Source organism: Chlorocebus sabaeus, chromosome 4, assembly GCF_047675955.1.
Source record: "Chlorocebus sabaeus isolate Y175 chromosome 4, mChlSab1.0.hap1, whole genome shotgun sequence".
Taxonomy (NCBI): Eukaryota; Metazoa; Chordata; class Mammalia; order Primates; family Cercopithecidae; genus Chlorocebus; species Chlorocebus sabaeus.
This window is the reverse complement of record NC_132907.1, coordinates 29,324,138-29,343,202: the sequence shown is the minus strand read 5'-3', so window position 1 is coordinate 29,343,202 and position 19,065 is coordinate 29,324,138. Positions and strand designations below refer to the sequence as shown.

At 40.7% G+C, this 19,065-nt stretch overlaps 1 protein-coding gene across 8 annotated transcripts in view; it reads left to right on the top strand.

The window, feature by feature from the left end:
- NLN (neurolysin) overlaps positions 1–12,710 on the top strand; it is a 103,756-nt gene extending 91,046 nt beyond the window's left edge. For all 8 annotated transcript variants that reach the window (XM_007973939.3, XM_007973944.3, XM_007973942.3 and 5 more), the window contains one exon: positions 6,834–12,710. In XM_007973939.3, coding sequence (XP_007972130.1) covers positions 6,834–6,968 — 135 coding nt within the window. In that variant the 3' untranslated portion in view covers positions 6,969–12,710. The remainder of the gene's footprint in view (positions 1–6,833) is intronic.
- Positions 12,711–19,065: the final 6,355 nt, after the last annotated feature.

Below are 19,065 nucleotides of genomic sequence, written 5' to 3'. Positions count from 1 at the left end.
AAAAACAGATCGTTATTATAGCTATGTGTGATGAAGACAAGAAGAAATTCTTTTGTTATCCCAAAGCATTAATTTTTAGTAACTGAGTACTTGTATTTTGTAAGGCGAGTGTTATTTTAGAGCAAATATTTGTTTTCAAAAGAAAAGAGGAAGAAGAACTCCCCCCACAAAAGCAATATACATCACAGAATATCTTGCAGCCATGAAAAAGAACAAGATCTGAAGCCAGAAGGTAGAGGTTGCAGTGAGCCGAGATTGCACCATTGCACTCCAGCCTGCACAACAAGAGCGAAACTCCATCTAAAAAAAAAAAAAAAGAACAAGATCATGTCCTTTGTAGGGACATGGATGGAGCTGGAGGCCATTACCCTTAGCAAACTAACACAGGAATCAAAAACCACATACCGCATGTTCTCACTTATAAGTGGGAGCTAAATGATGCAAACACATAGACACGTAGAGGAGAACAGCACACACTGGGGCCTTTTGGAGGGTGAAGGATGGGAGGAAGGAGAAGATCAGGAAAAATAACTAATTGGTACTAGCTTTAATACCTGGATAATGAAATAACCTGTACAGCAAACCCCCATGACACAAGTTTACCTGTGTAACAAACCTGCACTCATACCCCTGAACTTAAAAAAAGAAACAGAAAAATACTTCTTCAGACCAGTACACCATACATTACTTATTTTGTGCCATAACCACAGAGTGTTATTAGCCAACACTGAGAAAGATGGCATTACCTGGAGTCATTCCAGACTCTGTGATTTGCTTTAGTTTCACATGTCAGTTGCTTCAGACACATAGACAGGATAAAAATATGAATTTTTGATGGTATAAAGGAATACTTCATTGCTCTGAAGTCACGGGAATCAGAGCAATCAAAATATATCCTGCAGACTTTGTTGTCTCACCCTGCCTAGTGTGTGTGTGGGTCACTTTGAGAAGATACCGGGATGGCCCTTCAAAGCATCAGTGTCTGCTATTGTTAGTCCCCAGGCGCTAGAGAGGCTGGGAGCTGAGAAACCACATATTGTTGACGTTATTGGTTATGCAATAGAGAGGACTGTGTCCAGGCCTTCTCTCTGTAACCTGCTGCCATCCCGCAAACTCCAGGGTTTGCTCTGGGGGCCATTTCAGATCTTGGCAAGCAGAACTATAGCAAGTAGCAGTAGAATATATTAGGGTATAGTTTTCATTCTGTTTTGAGGGCCTCTATCAAAGTATAATAACTGAGTGCTTACCTATAATAGCCTAAAACTTTGCTACCTCTGGTTTTATCTATAGTTTTTAAAATTTTATTTTTCATAGTAAATAGACATCACATCTTAACTGTTTAATTGCTTTGTTATAGATTACCTAAAGTACTTTTTTCTCAGTGAACATGAAGTTGTCTTATTGTCAGACATACTTTTCACTTTTCTAACTGTTCTCTTAAATAATTATGGAGTGGAACTGCTTGGGATTAACGCTTTTCCAGGAAGCTCTCGAAGGTCTTTAAGGTCACCAAATGTGAATTCAGAATCCAGCAGCTAATCATAGGTTGAAAGAATGGGGGCATTTTAACTAAGGCCATTTCTTTTTATAAGGCAACTTCACTGTGGGAAAATTTTCTAAGAGGTAATAGACATTGTGAATTCAAAGGCAATTATATTGTTAAGCTACTATTATCTTCCTCCTCTTTTGCATTTGGAGAAATTGCTAAGCTTTGTTTCTTCCATCAGAGGAGGAGAAATACGAACAAGTATCACTTCTGAAAGAAATACTGAGAAACTCAAGAGAGTAAGTGTAACTGTATTTCAGTCTGTAATGCCATAAAGAAGGAGCTACATCTTACAATAATAGCCACAGATACATGAAGAGTCTTGGTTAAACATGACAAAGAATCACTTGATAGATAATACAAAGCTAAGGATCCCAGTGCTTGAAACAGATTCCTAGGCCCAATTCTTCCTGTAACGTGTTGCTAAAAGAGAATATGAAATTTCCTCTCCAGAAGATTTTTACAAATGGCTTTAATTCTCTTCTCTGTCTCAGCTCTCTTGATGTACCACCCAACAGCTGATTTTTCTTATAACTGAACCTTTTCTAGTAGCCTCAGGTTTTGCCTGAGTTGAGGGACAAAGGAAGGAATTCGAATTGATTTCCAACCTACTTCTTGAATATTTACAAGGCCAGGCCTTCTAAATCTTGAATCCCAACCAGCTGGAAGCAGTTTTTCTTCCTTTGTGCTCCTACAGCCCTTCTTTGTTTGCTCTTAGCATCCCAATAATCTGCCTGGTTAATTGTCTATTTCTTTATCTTCTCTGATAGATCAGAAGACTCTTGTAAAAGGAACTATTTTATTCAGCATTGGTTCCCTTCTCTGCTTCACAACTATTTAATTTAATTACTGTTTTACATATTTGTGCCTCTTTGGACCTGACTGATGGTTTTCCCCATCCGCTTCCACTTCTCTACCCCCCATACATACTCCTACCCAGGGTGTTTTTCCTTTAAATCTACTCCCTCCCTATAAAGGTTTACCCTTCTATCCTCACCAATCAGTAAGGTTTCCAGAAGGCCTCTTCTAATCAGACAGCAATTCCTACTACTATTCTTGTCTCTCTCTCTATCAGCACCAATTTTGTTCTCTCCCTCCTTTGTTGTTGTCAAAGCAGTTCCTTTTTTAATTTTTGTCCATTCAAGATCTCCCCACTCTCACAGAAAACAAATGGTGTGCTCTTGGGAGGGAGTTACGGGCTGTGGAAGGAGAAGGTTCAAAGTCCAGCTTTAAAGCAGGCTGGTGAGCTTGTCAGGTGCCTGATCGTCATCACCCGTCCTTGGCTGGTCACTCTCTGCCCTGATGACTGTCACTCAGTGTAGGAAGGAGACATCTCTGACTGCACTCCCCAGAGTCATCCATGCTGGGAAGGATGGAGGAGGGGTGGAAAGTTAGTGAGAGCCTGCATGTGCTGCTGCAGAGATGCCCAAGATAGCAGGGGACCCCATCTGTTTCCCATTTATATATTCTCATTGCTGATAAATGATGGACATCTGTCATTTAGGTAATCATTATTGCTATTAAGATATTACCTGAAAGGGTGCATGTTATTGGATAAAATGAGTGCCTGGGTGCCTTATCTCTCCCACTTAATATTTCTACTGAATTATGCATTCTATTTCTTATTAATAGTGGAAATGAAGTTCCTTATGCCTTTCTTTAGCTTTATTAGGTGATAGAACTAATTTTGAGGAAATGCCACACCAGGAATGCATTTGTTTCCCTGAACTGTATATACATAACTGAGCTGGGACAGTGGGAAAGGAAAGAGAGGAGAGGGAAGGAGGAAAGGAGATGGGAGGAGGAGAGGTTTATTGATTACCGCTATATGCCAGATATTATGCCAGGGAGCAAACAGAATACTGAAATCACCTCCTCTAACTGCCCAGAAACTGAGTGAGATAGGCATATTCCCATTTGACAGATGAGGAAATCAAGGCCCCAGGTCACATAGCTAAAGATTGAGCCAAGATTCAAACCTGGGCCTGACTCTGGAGTTCCTGATCTTGCTTCAGAAATCATCACTGTTAGAGAAGACTTGCATGGTTGCCAAAAGATACATGCTAATCTTCTAGGATTAAAAAAGCCACAGAGGTGGATGACACTGGTTTTCTTTCATAGGAAAGCTCTAGTTTTTACTGTATGCAGATCTTCCTGAAGGATGTTTCTAACATGAAAAATTTTAGCAGTTGTCTTAGAGCTTCTCTTCTTGATTTTCTCACAGTTACAGTTTCTTTATAAACAAAGTGTTAACAGAACAACTCAGGGCAAAGACTCCCTCCACCTGTGGCATATGTCTCCCAGACCATGTTCTCTCACACAAAGAGCCTGGTACCCCCCAAAACACACAAATTCACTTAACTGTTTTTTTTCTTAAGTAAAGGAAGATCCTGTTACCAAAATGACTCTTAAACTCTTCTCAAAACTTCATTGCAAAGGAAATGAAACTATTAAAAGACCATTGCTCTGTAATTCAGGAAATTGAATCAACTTGTTTGGAGCCATAGGCAGAGGAAGATTTGAGCTGTACTGAGCCACATATTGTGAGACAAAACAGTGCCCTACTCTGAAATGATTTTACCATTCATGAGCTGTCTCTTTACAACACTATGGAACTCCTCAAATGCCTCCTTTACTACCTAAAATTACAGTTCTCTGCACAAAATGAAAATACTTTGTCAGATGTTCACATTTGGAGTGATTTTTTAAAACTTTCATTTCGATTTTCCTTAATGTTTCCATACTTGTCAAATGCATATGTCTTTATAAGAAATGAAAGACACATGATACACAGATCTTGAGCTTGAAGAATTTCTGCAGATGAAATACTGATGATTGAGATTGAGTGATAGGTTCATGAGAGCTCATTATACTGTTGTCTCTACTATTAGTATGTATTTTAAGTTTTTCATAATAAAATATTTAAAATATTTTTGTAATTCTGCAGAAAAATTTAACTCCCATTGTCTGCATTCTTCCTGTGCTGCTCTACCCAGGGCGCACAGTCTTTCCAGCTCCAGCCACTCAGTTAACACTAGTCAGATTTAGGTGTGGTGAGCAAAGAAAGGAAGGGAAGGGAGGTAAATCGTGGTTGGGCTCACAAGCCATGATATGCTCCTTCTTAGCTCAGTTAACGGCCATGACGAGCACAGCCATCACTCACATTTTAGATTCGAGATTGCTGCTGTAGCAGTAATGAATTGCTGCAGAATAGGCAAGACATGGCGTGTTTTTGTTTGTTTGTCTGTCTGTTTTCCCGAAAGCTGATTGAAGGCTGGGCGCAGTGGCTCACACCTGTAATCCCAGCACTTTGGGAGGCCGAGGCAAGCAGGTCACTTGAGGCCAGAAGTTAGAGACCAGCCTGGCCAACATCGCAAAACCCCATCTTTACTAAAAATACAAAAAAATTAGCTGGGTATGGTGGTTCACTCCTGTAATCTCAGTTACTTGGGAGGCTGAGGCATAAGAATCGCTTGACCCTGGGAGGCAGATGTTGCAGTAACCCGAAACTGTGCCACTGCACTCCAGCCTGGACAACAGAATGAGACTCTGCCTCAAAAAAAAAAAAAAAAAGAAAAGGCAGAGGCAGAGGCAGGGGCAGGGGCAGGGGCCAGGACCCGGGGGCGGAAAGGGAAGGGAGCTAATTGAATCTAGCTTCAAGCCCTGGTCATCAGTTTTGGGAAGTTCGATATCAGTGACTGAACGCCTTCTCCTAAGAAAATCGCTTTAAAACTTGGAAATAAGGCAACAAGACTGCTGTGTACCTTTTTAATATCATACTAGAACACTGTAACAAGCCCCCCTAAAGACTATTTTATGCTCTGGGCGCTAGACCTGTCCAGTGTGGTAGCCACGTGTGGCTGTTGAGCACTTGAAATGAGGTTAAGTACAACCGAAGAACTGAATTGAGATGCACCGTAAGTGTAGAAAACACCCTGGATTTTGAGCCCTTACAACAACAGCAACAAGTCTCCATAATGTGGATATTGACACATGTTGAAATGATACTATTGTAGATATAGTGGTTTAAGTAAAATAGCAACATTAATTTTACCTGTTTGTTTCTTTAACTTAAAAAAATGTGGTTAGTAGAAAGTTTAAAGTTACATATGTGCTTCATATTATGTTTCTGTTGGACAGTGCAGCCCTAGAGATTCTGAGAAGGTAACTTTGACTAGTTATTTACTCCTGATTAGAGTCCAGACTGTGAAGTTACATGTTAGCCTATAGATGATTAATAAGCTGCAAATGATTTCTATTAACAGCCAAATGTAACCCCAAAAGTTTGTATTCTTATGGCCCTAGGACATAAATCGTTTTGTGTCTAACTTGGTAGATTTCATCCATGTTTTATTTTCCTTAACAGTTTGACTAAATTTACCTCTGATGGTTGTACCCATCAAAATCTTGTTATAAGACAGAGCTGGAAATTCTCTAGCTCTTCTTATACTAAGTCCTGTTGATCAAGTGATATAATGGATATAAATGTAAGTGTTGCTCTGTGAATTGTTTGTTATGTACATATTTGGAATTATGCTTCATTGAATGGTCTTGCCTTGCTTCCTTAAAAGGACACTGAAAGGGAAGTGAAAATATTGAACAATGCTGATACTGAATAACAACTATTTTCTTTCACTCTATCTGCTCCTGTGTTTATGTAAATAAAAGTAGAGGAACTGTGATGTTTTAAAATTCCAGACCTCCATCCCCAAAGAAAGCTTTCTAAAGTTCGTCATTCCCAGCATCGCACCCACCAAAACGTCTGGCCCTCCCCTGCGGGACATGTGCGGCCCTCCTTCTCTCATCCATAAGGAGTAGGGTTCTGTTGTTGTTTTGAATGAGCCCGTCATAAAAGCAGCAGAAACCATGTGACAGTAGCCATGCTCCTGTTTCTGGGTACCCAGAAGGTTATTTGTAGCCTTCTTGAACACGTGCTTTCTAACCCTTTTGAATTTACAAGAGATAGCACAGCAAATAGGAACCTGCCATATATTCCATTTGGCTATATTTTGTTTGTTTGTTCATGTTGTCAGCTCACTGCCTAGAATCTAAGGAGACAAGACCATAATAAAGGACAGTGTAGAAGACCTGAAGTTTTAAGCTCCAAATCTCTTAGCTACCAAAATAAATAAATACTACAGAGCTGTTTGTGAGCAAGAGAAAACATCTAGACAGAGTAAGGCTAAAGTCCTTTTTCCTTCACCCCTACCCTTTCCTCTTTTACATCTAGAGATTTGGAAGATTGCTATAACCATGAATTATTAGGTATGATGTTTTGTTTTATTAGGTTGGAATGAAATACAGAAACCTAATCCTGAAACCTGGGGGATCTCTGGACGGCATGGACATGCTCCACAATTTCTTGAAACGTGAGCCAAACCAAAAAGCGTTCCTAATGAGTCGAGGCCTGCATGCTTCGTGAACTGGGGATCCTTGGTAGCCGTCCATGTCTGGAGAACAAGTCAACATCACCGTGTGTTACTGGCCTGGAAACTGAAGGGAGTTTTACAAGTGAAAATTTAGATTTCTATTGACATCCTTTTGTTTTCTAATTTTAAAAATTATAAAGATGTAAATGGAATTATAAATACTGTGACCTAAGAAAAGACCCACTAGAAAGTAATTGTACTATAAAATTTCATAAAACTGGATTTGATTTCTTTTTATGAAAGTTTCATATGAATGTAACTTGATTTTTTACTATTATAATCTAGATAATATGATATAAGAGGGCTAAGAATTTTAAAATTGAATCATATACATGATATAATTTGATCTTTCTTGTATCTTGAAGTTTTGTACTTGGGATTTCTGGACTGATAAATGAATCATCACATTCTTCTGGTAAATATTTTCTTGGAGCTCTGTGTCAACTTTGATCCTTTGTCTCCCAAGAAGGTGTGACCTCTCCTTTGCCTGCATACCTCAAGGCCAGGGGAATATGCCTCAGTGATGCATTTTTTGTATATCAGGCCACGTGATTCCCAACTTTCTGCCATACTTAAATTACGTTCCTCCATTTGAGTTTTGTCTTTTCCGTCCGAAGTGCAGTCAAGAGTATCAAAAACTTATGTTTCAATTAGACTGGTCTAATGTATAAGTTTTTGTATCTTGTATTAGAGGATTTCGTAGCTTGTATGAGAGGCTCATTTCCACTTCAGCATACAAGATCATTAGTCTTTGGGCATGTGTGCCAATTAGAATACTAAAGCAAGTCCAAGCACATTTTTCTCTTTTCGCGTTTCTGGTAAGTGTTAGGGACTTTGCCTCTTTTGCTTACTACATCCCCAAAAGTGTCAGGTAGACATGTCACAAATGGCTCTGTAGAGAGCCATGGGAAGAGAGAGGAGGTGGATGTGGAACATAAAGGGTTCAGAACCTCCAGAAGAGGAATGGGTTTTGGACAGAAGCATTTTAGGACAGCTGCTCCAAAGCCTTATGTGTATGATGAAACTTAACCACAGGGAAGAGACTCTTCAGTAGCCTGTTCCGTCAGGTGATTTTTATTTTAAGTGAACCTTTGGATCTATCTTTAACTCTCTTTATTGTGAGTCTAAATTCCAATTCTGCAGCAGACAGTAAACTCACAGTATTTTTCCTGTAGGAATCTATTCAATAAAGGAAACCAAGACAGGATAATAAAACTAAAAAAAAAAAACAAAACTTTGAATGTACCCTGCGTAGGTCTTCCAGTTGTTTTCCAGTGCATACCTCAGGTATGACTTTGCTAGCCAGAGACAAAATTAGCACCTCTCGATTCTCTAGTCCAAGTGAACTTTGTGCTAAATAAAAAATTATTATACTACATAACAAAATTACAGACAGCAGGAAATGCAAGAGCTAGGAGATTCCTAGATTATATCTGCCAAGCAAATACCTTAAACATCCACCTGAAATCCTACTACCCTCTATTCTGAGATAATTTGCCCAGCCCTTCTCTTCCCCACACTCACTCAGTGTCACCCCCGTCTAGTCCCCAAAACTGTTTTTGTGGTCTTTGCAGCCTATAGTAGTTTTCTCACATCTTTTCCCCCCTAGACTTTTCTGTTTTCCAGTTTCAGACAAAAAAAAACTCTTCAGCTTTTTCCAGTGTGTCTCCTTAACAGCAACTTTACCATTTGAAATCTTATTTCACACAGAAAAACTAAATTGGTGTGGAAAGGCTGCACACAATAAAGTTATATTATTATCCATGAGAATGAATTCATATTTCTTTCATACTTTAACATGAAAACCGAAATACATGAGAGCAAAAGCACCATAGTGTTCTTTTTATTTAGGGCCTACCTCTAATATTTAAAATCTACCAAAGAATAGTCACAAAATTAAAACTCAGCCCAGGCGCGGTGGCTCACACCTGTAATCCCAGCACCTTGGGAGGCCAAGGCAGGCGGATCACCTGAGGTCAGAAGTTCAAGACCAGCCTGGCCAACATGGTGAAACCCTGTCTCCACAAAAATACAAAAAGCTGGGTATGACGTCTGGTGCCTGTAGTCCCAGCTACTCGGGAGGCTGAGGCAGGAAAATAGCTTGAACCCGGGAGGCAAAGGTTGTAGCGAGCTGAGATCATGCCATTATACTCCAGCCTGGACAACAGAGCCAGATTAAGTCTCAGAAAAATTAATACTCAAAAAATTCTCAAGCATAATTCAAAAGAAAGGACTTACTTTTAAAAAATTCTCTAGTGTGATTCAAAAGAAAGGACTTACTTTGTTTTTTTTTAATGTGGCCATCCGTCTAGTTGTTCTTTTTTTCCAGCTCAGAGCAGAGAATATCACTGACATACTTGACATGGTGGATAACTATGGAAATTGTAATTGGACAAATGTACACTTTAGATTTATGGACTGAGCCACATATAATAAGGTCTCTTCAGGTAATTGATCCAGGAGATTTAGGCCTCTTTCGGTTTTTTTGTTTTTTTGTTTTTACAGGCACTGTTGTGTTGTGCAGGATAAAATCTTAAACATCTTATGCTAATGGATAAGGCATGATCCTAAAGATTTAGTTTTACGATGCAAAGAAGAGAAATGTCTTGACGTTATGCCACGTGATATAGACTTTGTCCCCCTCTAGTATAAATGTTGCATGTTACCTAAACAACTAAAAATTGCCTTGAAGAGTTATCACCTGAGCTAATTATGCCAAGGTCTTGCCTTTCTAAAGCTAATAAGGTGAGAGGTGGATATCTGTAGCTCTTCGGATGAAAATTGCATTGTGGAAGACACCAAAATTGAGGAAATAGCTCTTCAAAGAAAAATTACTGATATGATCATTGTACTTGTAAATGCCTTAAGTAATAGGCAGTGACTCACTTTTCTACTTTGCCATTTTACCTTTAGCCTTTATGTATGAATTATAGGTCTGTGGAGATCCTGCCTCCCCACTAGGCCAGTTTGTTTGCATTTACCATTTATTCATTTTCTGTCATACACAGATGGAACTTTCCATGCACCAAGGAAATTGCATTAAAATTTACATTAAAATACCATCTTACTTCAGGTTGCTGTAACAAAATATAGACTGGGTGGCTTCAAAAGCAGACATTTCTTACAGTTCTGGAAGCTGGGAAGTCCCACAATCCACATGCTGGTAAATTTGGTTCGCGGTGAGGCCCCTCTTCCTCTTTTACTGACCACATCCCCAAAAGTGTCAGGTCGACATGTTACAAATGGCTCTGTAGAGAGCCATGGGAAGACAGGAGGCGGATGTGGAACATAAAGATTCAGAAACTTCTGCAGGCAGCAGTGGCAGGGAGCAAGCCCTAGAGTGTCTTTGTTTTACAAGAGCAGGAATTCCATCATGAGAGTTCCATCCTCATGACTTTAAACCCAGTCACCCCCCACAAAGGCCCCACCCCCTAACCCCATCACATTGGCTGTTAGGGCTTCAATGTAGGGAATGGGGCACAAACATTCAGTCCATAACGAATACCGAGTCCTCAAATAGGGTTTAAACATAGTTAACTGAACTCCCGAAGAATGTTAAAAGAGAAAATCCATTTTATTTGAATAGTTACAGTGACCAAAGCTGCTTCCCTCAAATCAACACATTACAGTTAGATGTCTCCCATCTGAAATTGGATAGCCCATTGAAATTGAACATGCCTTCCCTTATAAATGTGTGGTGAAAATAAAAGCAAGAAAGAAACAAATGTGGGGGCTCACACCTGTAATCTTAACACTTTGGAAGGTTGAGGCAGGAGGATCCTTTGCGCTCAAGAGTTTGAGACCAGGCTGAGCAACATAGACCCTGTCTCTACAAAAACTAAAAAAGTTAGCTAGGGATGGTGGCACATTCCTGTAGTCCCAGCTACTTGGGAGGCTGAGGTGGGAGGATTGCTTGAGCCCAAGAAGGTCAAGGCAGCCATGAGCCATAATCACGCCACTGCACTCCAGCCTGGGTGACAAGAGACCCTGTCTTTAAAAAAAGTAAAATACAAGAAAAGAAAAGACAGATATACCTTCAGTTCTTTGAAAAACAGTCAACGTCCAAAAAGTTTATTTTTTGAGTCACCTTTAATAGAGAAATTTCCTACTGGAAACAGATCCACCTAAGTGATTATCTAGTATCAACTGTATCAAGGCAAAAGGTAAAGGTTACAAGATGTAAATATTAGACCAAAATAGCCTTTTTCAACAAACAATAATGCTGTAAGTCTGTAACGAAACAAAATTTGAAAAATTGAGGTAATGTGCACAACCATGCACACACCCCCACACCACACCATGAGTGATTCTTGAGTTTTTATTTGGTTGAATTCACCTTGTAGTTCCCTTTCCCGGGAAAGTACAGGTTCAACACATCTAGTCCATGATGTACATACAAGGGGAAGGAGTGAACAGGAAATAGGTTCCCTTGTTCGGCTCGCATGAGCTGGAACCTGTACTAGCTGCATACTTCATAGACCCCAGAGGCTCGCCTCAATTGTACTCCCATGATAAAATGTCTCTAGCATTTGTTATGAGAGAAACTGGCTAGAAATAGTTTGTTCATTGAGTCCAGCAAGACACACATTGCTGTTGATATCTTTGTGGCTAAGATGGAGGATGTGACTGGATAATAGTTATCCAGATGGATTCCTAGCTATTGAAACAGTCTGAGATAGTTGCATAATGATTAACGTTAAACTGGGGGTAATTTCAAGTCATTTGGCTAAAAATGAAAAAAAACATAAAAGTATCAAATTTACAGATAATAGGGCTGGAATTATTAAGTATGATGATGTTATTAATATTTAAAACTATTTTGGCCGGGCGAGGTGGCTCACGCCTGTAATCCCAGCACTTTGGGAGGCCAAGGTGGGTGGATCACCTGAGGTCAGGAGTTCAAGACCAGCTTGGCCAACATGGCAAAACCCCATCTCTACTAAAAAATACAAAAATTAGCCAGGTGTTGTGGTGTATGTCTGTAGTCCCAGCTACTCGGGAGGCTGAGGCAGAATAATCACTTGAACCCAGGAGTTGGAGATTGCAGTGAGCTGACATTGTGCCACTTCACTCCAGCCTGGGCAACAAAGTGAAACTCTGTCTCAAAAGTAAAAAAAAATAATAATATTTAAAATTATTTCAATGTGGAGACAAGCTCAGAATGAAATTAGACACATTCCATTACCCAGGTAAAAGAAGGGGAAGACTGACTGGATAGTATTCAGGAAAAAAGAGTTGGCAGTTGGATTTGGCCAAATTCCAATGTCAGCTCATAGGACAGCACACCTGGGGAGGGGGACGGGAGGTGAGAACTAAGGCTTTTTAAGAGTGTGTTGATAGAAGTATGTGCCCAGATCAAAAGAATAATTCCCCTGAACTCCAGTGTAAGATCAATCACTGTTAGAATATTGTGTTCCTTTCTGGGTATCACATTTTAAGCAGACTTCGGCCAAGTATTACAGTGTTTGCAGGGCAGGAACAAGATGATGATAAATTTGAAAATACTTCTCAAAAGAAATATAAAAAAGAATTAGGGAAGTTCAGTCTGGAGATAATTCAGAATACAGATGATAATTGTTTTCAAATTCTTGAAGGAAATGGGAGAGAGAATAGGCTAATTCTGTACTGCTTCAGAAATCAAATGGAAACAATTAAATTCCATTAGAGAAATGGTTGGAAAATATGAGGAGGATTTAGTTCAGCATGAGGAAGCTGTTTCTAATAATTTTTGTTGGTTAAAAATACATTCTGCTGCTGTGAAAAGCCTGTGGTTGCCACGAGTGTTACAGAGGGCATTCCTCCCTTGAGTTGACATTTGTGCCAAATCGGCTTTGAGGGCTTCTCCAGCTTTTAAGATGTGATAATGATAAGATGATCGTCGGGAAAACATCCCTCAGATGAAACGTTCACCGGCTGGCTCTGAAAACTGGCATTCAGATGATTGTGGCTCCCCCATACTGCAGGAATATTGTTTATGGCTTAAGGTTGCCTCGCTCCTCATCTGTAATCACTGAAAGTTTATCCAGAGGTTAATTACCAGTTTTCTGGTGGGTATCTGGGAACTGAGGATGGGAGACTAACAGTTGTATATGACCATAATAAAGCAAAAGACTGTTATAGAATGAGTAAAAGTTCATTTTCTTCCCTTAAAGAATTTACATTTACTTTCTGTCCATTCCACTCAGTACTGTCTTCATCACACACACAGAGGCCACATCTGATTCAGATACCCAGGGTGTCATGCAGGCACTCCAGCATGTTGTGATCCCTTCGAGGCTTGTTTCTGTCCCCTGTCCTCCACAGTCCTGGATTGCTAATGAAGAGTTCATACATGTTTGTTAAATAAATAGACCTTCTTTAAAATTATCTTTTGTTACAAAGATGCCTTTTTCTATGATAACTGCAAAATGCCTAATTTGTAAATAAACCTAAACTCTACGGGTAAGTTATTTCTACACCTGCGGGGGGGGGCAGATTTCTACATGAGAGTCCTTTTCCTTAGTGTGCTGAGAGTTTCTGCATGAGGTAGATGAAACATGTTTTTTGAAAAAACAATTGGCAATGGACGACGTTTCTAAAGCTTTCTCAGCTTCTCCCTATGATTATGTATTGAAACCTAGGAATTTGTTAATCTGGAATCTCTGGTTTTCTTGGGGGGTCTATGAAAAGAGCAGAGCAAGCAGATGTCCCATGATTGCCCTGAAATTATATGAGATATGTTCGTGTGCATGGATACATGCATTTTTCTACGGATAGAGTCCTTAGCTTTAATCAGAACAAATTAAGAACTGTCTTTAAAAATATGCTTTCAGACGTTTGTTTTTGAATTCATTTCAAAGACTCTAACCTGCCCGTTACGTGTCAAGCACTGTGCTTGGCAATGAGGATACAAAAAGCCACCCCAGAACCGGAGCTGCTCACAGTGGAGAAGGCAAATAAGTTCATAATGTATTGGGATAAACTATAATAGAAAAGCATGTATCCAAAGCTTTTCTGTGTTTTCCCCTCAACCCTGATTGACTCCACTATACAATTTGACTGTTGTGCCACAAAATTTTACATAGTTACCATGCCACCTGCCACCACAGGCTTCTATCTTTTTTGTTTTTTGTTCTTTGTTGTTTTTTTTGAGACAGAGTCTCACTCGGTCACCCAGGCTGGAGTGCAGTGGCGCGATCTCCGCTCGCTGCAAGCTCTGCCTCCCGGGTTCACGCCATTCTCCTGCCTCAGCCTCCCGAGTAGCTGGGCCTACAGCCGCCCGGCTATTTTTTTGTATTTTTAGTAGAGACGGGGTTTCATCGTGTTAGCCAGGATGGTCTCGCTCTCCTGACCTCGTGATCCGCCCGCCTCGGCCTCCCAAAGTGCTGGGATTACAGGCGTGAGCCACCGCGCCCGGCCCACAGGCTTCTATTTTTAACAAAATGAGTGCTTTTCTCTTTTCAGCATTTCAGGAGTGGGACTAAATGGTGTTCTGTATCTGGTATATCCAGGTATCCCGGCCCGCGGGATCGTCGAAGCAGGCCCTGGAGGAGGGAGTGGGAATTTGGGGAACAAGAGACACGAGAAATGGAGACAAGACAGTGCTCTGATCAAGTCTCGTTTAATGGCGGTAATGCAGTGCCTTATATACACTTGGAGAGGAAGGGGTTGGGCCAAGGCGGAAATGATCTCATTTCGGAGGGCGTAGCCAGGCAGGTTTCGGTTTCAACGGTCGGCCGTCATGTTGCGCCTGCGCTATAAAGTAACAATTTTCGCGCGCGCGGGAAAGATGGGTGAAGAAGAAGCAGGAAGAGCGCCATCTTGTGTAAGGTATTTAATACAGGGGAAAAGGACAAATCTAGGAAGGAGGTGAGAGGTGGAAATGAATAGAACGCAGGCGTTTAATCGTCAATAATTACTCGCTATGGCCGGGGCGCGCAGCTCCGGACATCCAGGAGTTTCTTAGAGCTGGTGGTTAAAGGGCTTATAAACAAGAGATGAAAATGTTCACTTTTGCCATTTTTGTGCAAGTGGTTGTAAATTGATAGCCATTAGAAGAATGATATGGGACCCCTTTTGAGCTGATACTTATTAGATAGCCAAGAGGCATTGGTACATCCTATAAATCTAGAAAACAGATTGTTAAAATAATCACTGAGTTGTTTAGAGATGGTCCAGAATTAGTCAAGATTTCTTTCTTTCTGTTCCCAGCAACTTTTTTTGAGATGAGATCTTCCCATGTTGCCCGGGCTGATCTGGAATTCCTGGGCTCAAGTGATTCTCCCGCCTCAGCCTCCCAAAGTGCTGGGATTACTGGTGTGAGCCACTATGCACGGCCCCATCAGTGTTAATAATTTCCATTACCACCAGTAAGAGCCAAAGAAAAGCACCCTAGCACTTCAACCTCTTACTGCCTATTATCTTTGACTTCTTTATGTAGGGATAGAAACTGATTAAACATATCAATGAAAGACTAAAGAAACCCCGGGGCTCCAAGGTTCAAACAAAGACTGGGGCTGGACTTTAAACTTACACTCCATTTCCTTCTATTTCTTTAAATAATCATCTGCTTCTCAGAAATCCTTGTTTTTGTCTATCAGACCTACATATTTTATTTTCTTGTATTTTACTTATTCATGTAATTATTTACATTTTTGATGAGATAATACATTTGATGAGAGAAAGTGGTAGCAGTGATTCCAGACAGGAATTTTCTCTCTCTTTTAATGATTGGATGGATAGGTCTTAAAAGGAATGTAAGACTTTATTCCAGAACAAAGCAGTCATCAGTCCCTTTGTATTCGGGGCAAAGTGGGGAAAACCGAAAGATCCATTTTGTCCTCCCTGTTCCAAATCAGATGCCTTTCTATGGTCTTCAACATTTGTGTGACTGACAAGTGGGACTTCTGTTGTAATTCACAATGCAATCACTGTTCTAAACATGCACATGGCCCACTCTGTCTCAGCTTCAATTATAAAATCTTCAGCCAGAGGCTATTATCCTCTGTTTTGTTCAGTCAGCGAGATAGCCAGTGAATTTCCAACTGAGATCAGGTGGCAGGAGAACAATTTCTCGCACTTCATCTATCAAGCACTTATAGACCCCAGTATATTTCCTCCACTGGGGGGTCCTGATAGGGAAGTTTTTCTGAAGTCATTTGGGAAGGTGTCCTAACATTGCATTTGCCTTCCTAATTCCACCTTAGAAGAGGGCAAGGAAATAATAGCTTAAGAAACTGTAAATTCACAGAGCTCCATCCTCCTGTTTCGTTATTTTCATGTCACTAATTTTTTAGTAGATAAGCTACATCCCATGGTCTACCCAGCCATGTGAAGCATCTCTTCCTCTCCTGCCCACCCTTCCTTTCTCCCCAAAGTCCAATTAAATAAATTGAAGATTCTGGGCAAATCTCTCCAAATCCCAGCAGGAACACAACAGAAGTCTGAGGCAAAAAACATAGTTAGTGAGGCCATGGACAACAAATCTAGGTGCTTTTTAATTTGGGAATGAGGGATTGGAGGCTTTTCTGTGAAACACCCTACTTTTAAATAACAGTCAGTGTCCTAATGCCTGCAGGCTAAATTAGAGGTTTGGAAGGATTAGGGTAAGAGTAGACTATATACAACCATTTCTACAAGTAAATGCCTTTTAATTTTTTTCTAAGATAAATATTGCAGGAAGAGTAAATGCCTTTTTAAAATGTCTGTGCAAGCTAGGCATGGTGGTACATTCCTATAGTCCTAGCTCTTCAGAAGGCTGCGGCAGGGGGATAGCTTGATCCCAGGAATCAGAGGCTATAATGAGCTATGATTGTGCCACTGCACTCCAGCCTGGGTGACAGAGTGAGACATTGTCTCTTTAAAAAAAAAAAAAAAAAAAAAAAAAAAAAAAGAGTTGGGGGCCAGGAATGGTGGCTCAAGTCTGTAATCCCAGCACTTTGGGAGGCTGAGGTGAGGGGATGGCTTGAGCCCAGGAGTTTGAGACCAGCCTAGGCAACATAGCGAGACCCCTTCCCTGCAAAAAAAAATTTTTTAATTAGCCTGCTGTGGTGGCACACACCTGTGGTTCCAGCTACTCAGGAGGCTAAGGTGGGAGGATACTTTGAGCCTGGGAAGTCAAGCCTGCAGTGAGCTGTGAGTGATTGCACCACTGTGCTCCAGCCTGGGTGACAGAGTGAAGCCTTGTCTCAAAAAAATGAATGAATGAATGAATGAATGAATGGATGGATGAATGAATGAATGTCTGCAGAATCCAGAAGAGCTCTATGGAAGATTTGGCATCTTTCAAAACTCATTGACCAAATTATAATTATGAACTTGTTCCAGGAAAGCCAAACTGCTATCCAGTTGACTTTTATCTTCTGAAGTTCAAGTTATTGGGGAGGTGGGGGAAAAGCCAGTTAAAGTCAACTTGTTTTGTAAGGGTGGTGCGTATTTGTGTTAAGGCATACAAAAACCTGATTAATTCCTCTCTCTACCTAGTAAGTTTCTTAATACCGTATCAGAATTCAGCTGGAGCCTTAGTACAGCAACACACTGTTTTCTCTGGTGCCAGTAGACAAAATGTCAGAACGCCTGCTGCATTCCTCTGGGATAATAGAAATGAAGTCATTACATTAGAAAGTGGATCATGTGCCCAGGATACACTTTCTCTCATCTTGAACCCAGTGACTCTTTCCCAGGTTAACGTCAATGATCTGGTGGCAGATGCAGTTCTAGTAGCCAGAAGAGGGTGAGACAGAAGAGCCACTTAAGGAACATTGAGGTTTTATGATATTTGAGATGGCAATGACAGGTTGGTGTGGTGGCTGAAGTGCAGAAGTGTCTATCAGAAGGTGAACACTGAGAGGGAAGAAGTGTTATGACAGAGAGCCAAGAACTTGATTGCTGGCAAGTGCTGGCTTGAACAAGGGCAATTGCTGGAATCTAAGAGGGGTACTAATATTCAAGAGAAGGTGTCCAGTTTCAGGGCTCCACTTGATTAGCAAACAATTGTTTTATAATTCAAGGTGACTAGAAGTTTTACTTTTCAAAGGTACTGTAAGAGACTGTCTAACCTCCTCCAAAGGATTTTCAGGACTTGTTAACCATGAATAATAAAAGGTATGAGTTCATGGCCAGGTGTGACAGCTCACACCTGTAATCCTAGCTCTTTGGGAGGCTGAGGCAGGTAGATCACTTCTGCCCAGGAGTTCAAGACCAGCCTAGGCAATATGGTGAAACCTTGGCTCTACTAAAAATACGAGAATTAGCCAAGTGTGGTGGCACGTGCCTGTAGTCCCAGCTACTTAGGAGGCTGAGTTGGGAGGATCACCTGGGCTTTGGAGGTCAAGGCTGCAATAAGGCAAGATTGTACCACTGCACTCCAGCCTGAGCAATGACAGTGAGACCCTGTCTCAAAAAAATAAAATAAAATAAAAGGCATCAGTTCAAAGAAAACTCCTTAAAACTACCTTATTACCTCGTATGTATAAAAACTTTCGTAGTCATGTTTTAATGCAACATTACCAAAGTTGACCTTTATTGTGCCTGTCAGAAAAATCTGGCTGTTATCTTGAGTTCCTAAAGGAAGAAGTAATAGGAGCTGTTTGACAGACTTGACAACAGTTTCTAACATTTCTAAACAGCCCAGTTAATAATCAAAAGGACAGGCAGGGCTTGGCGACTCACGCCTGTAATCCCAGCACTTTCATAGGCTGAAGTAGGCCAATCGCTTGAGCTCAGGAGTTTGAGACCAGCCTGGACAACATGGTGAAACCCCTGTCTCTGCATAATATACAAAAATTAGCTGGGCATGGTGGTGCATGCCTGTAGTCCCTGCCACTTGAGCCTGGGAGGTAGAGGCTGCAGTGAGCAATGATGGCACCACTGCTCTCCAGGCTTAGCGAGTGAGTGAGATCCTGTCTAAAAAACAAAAAGACAAAACAAAAACCACAGAAGGACAAATTGTTTGGCTCAACCCTCTAGAAACCACACAATATAAGTAACTCTCCCCAGTGAATTGGTTCTGGCTTAAATCTTGGAAATAATCATTTTTATCATGATTTTTATCATTTTTATCTTGAATATTTGTTTTCACAATTTGCACCCTCTTCCTCCATCCTTTTATAC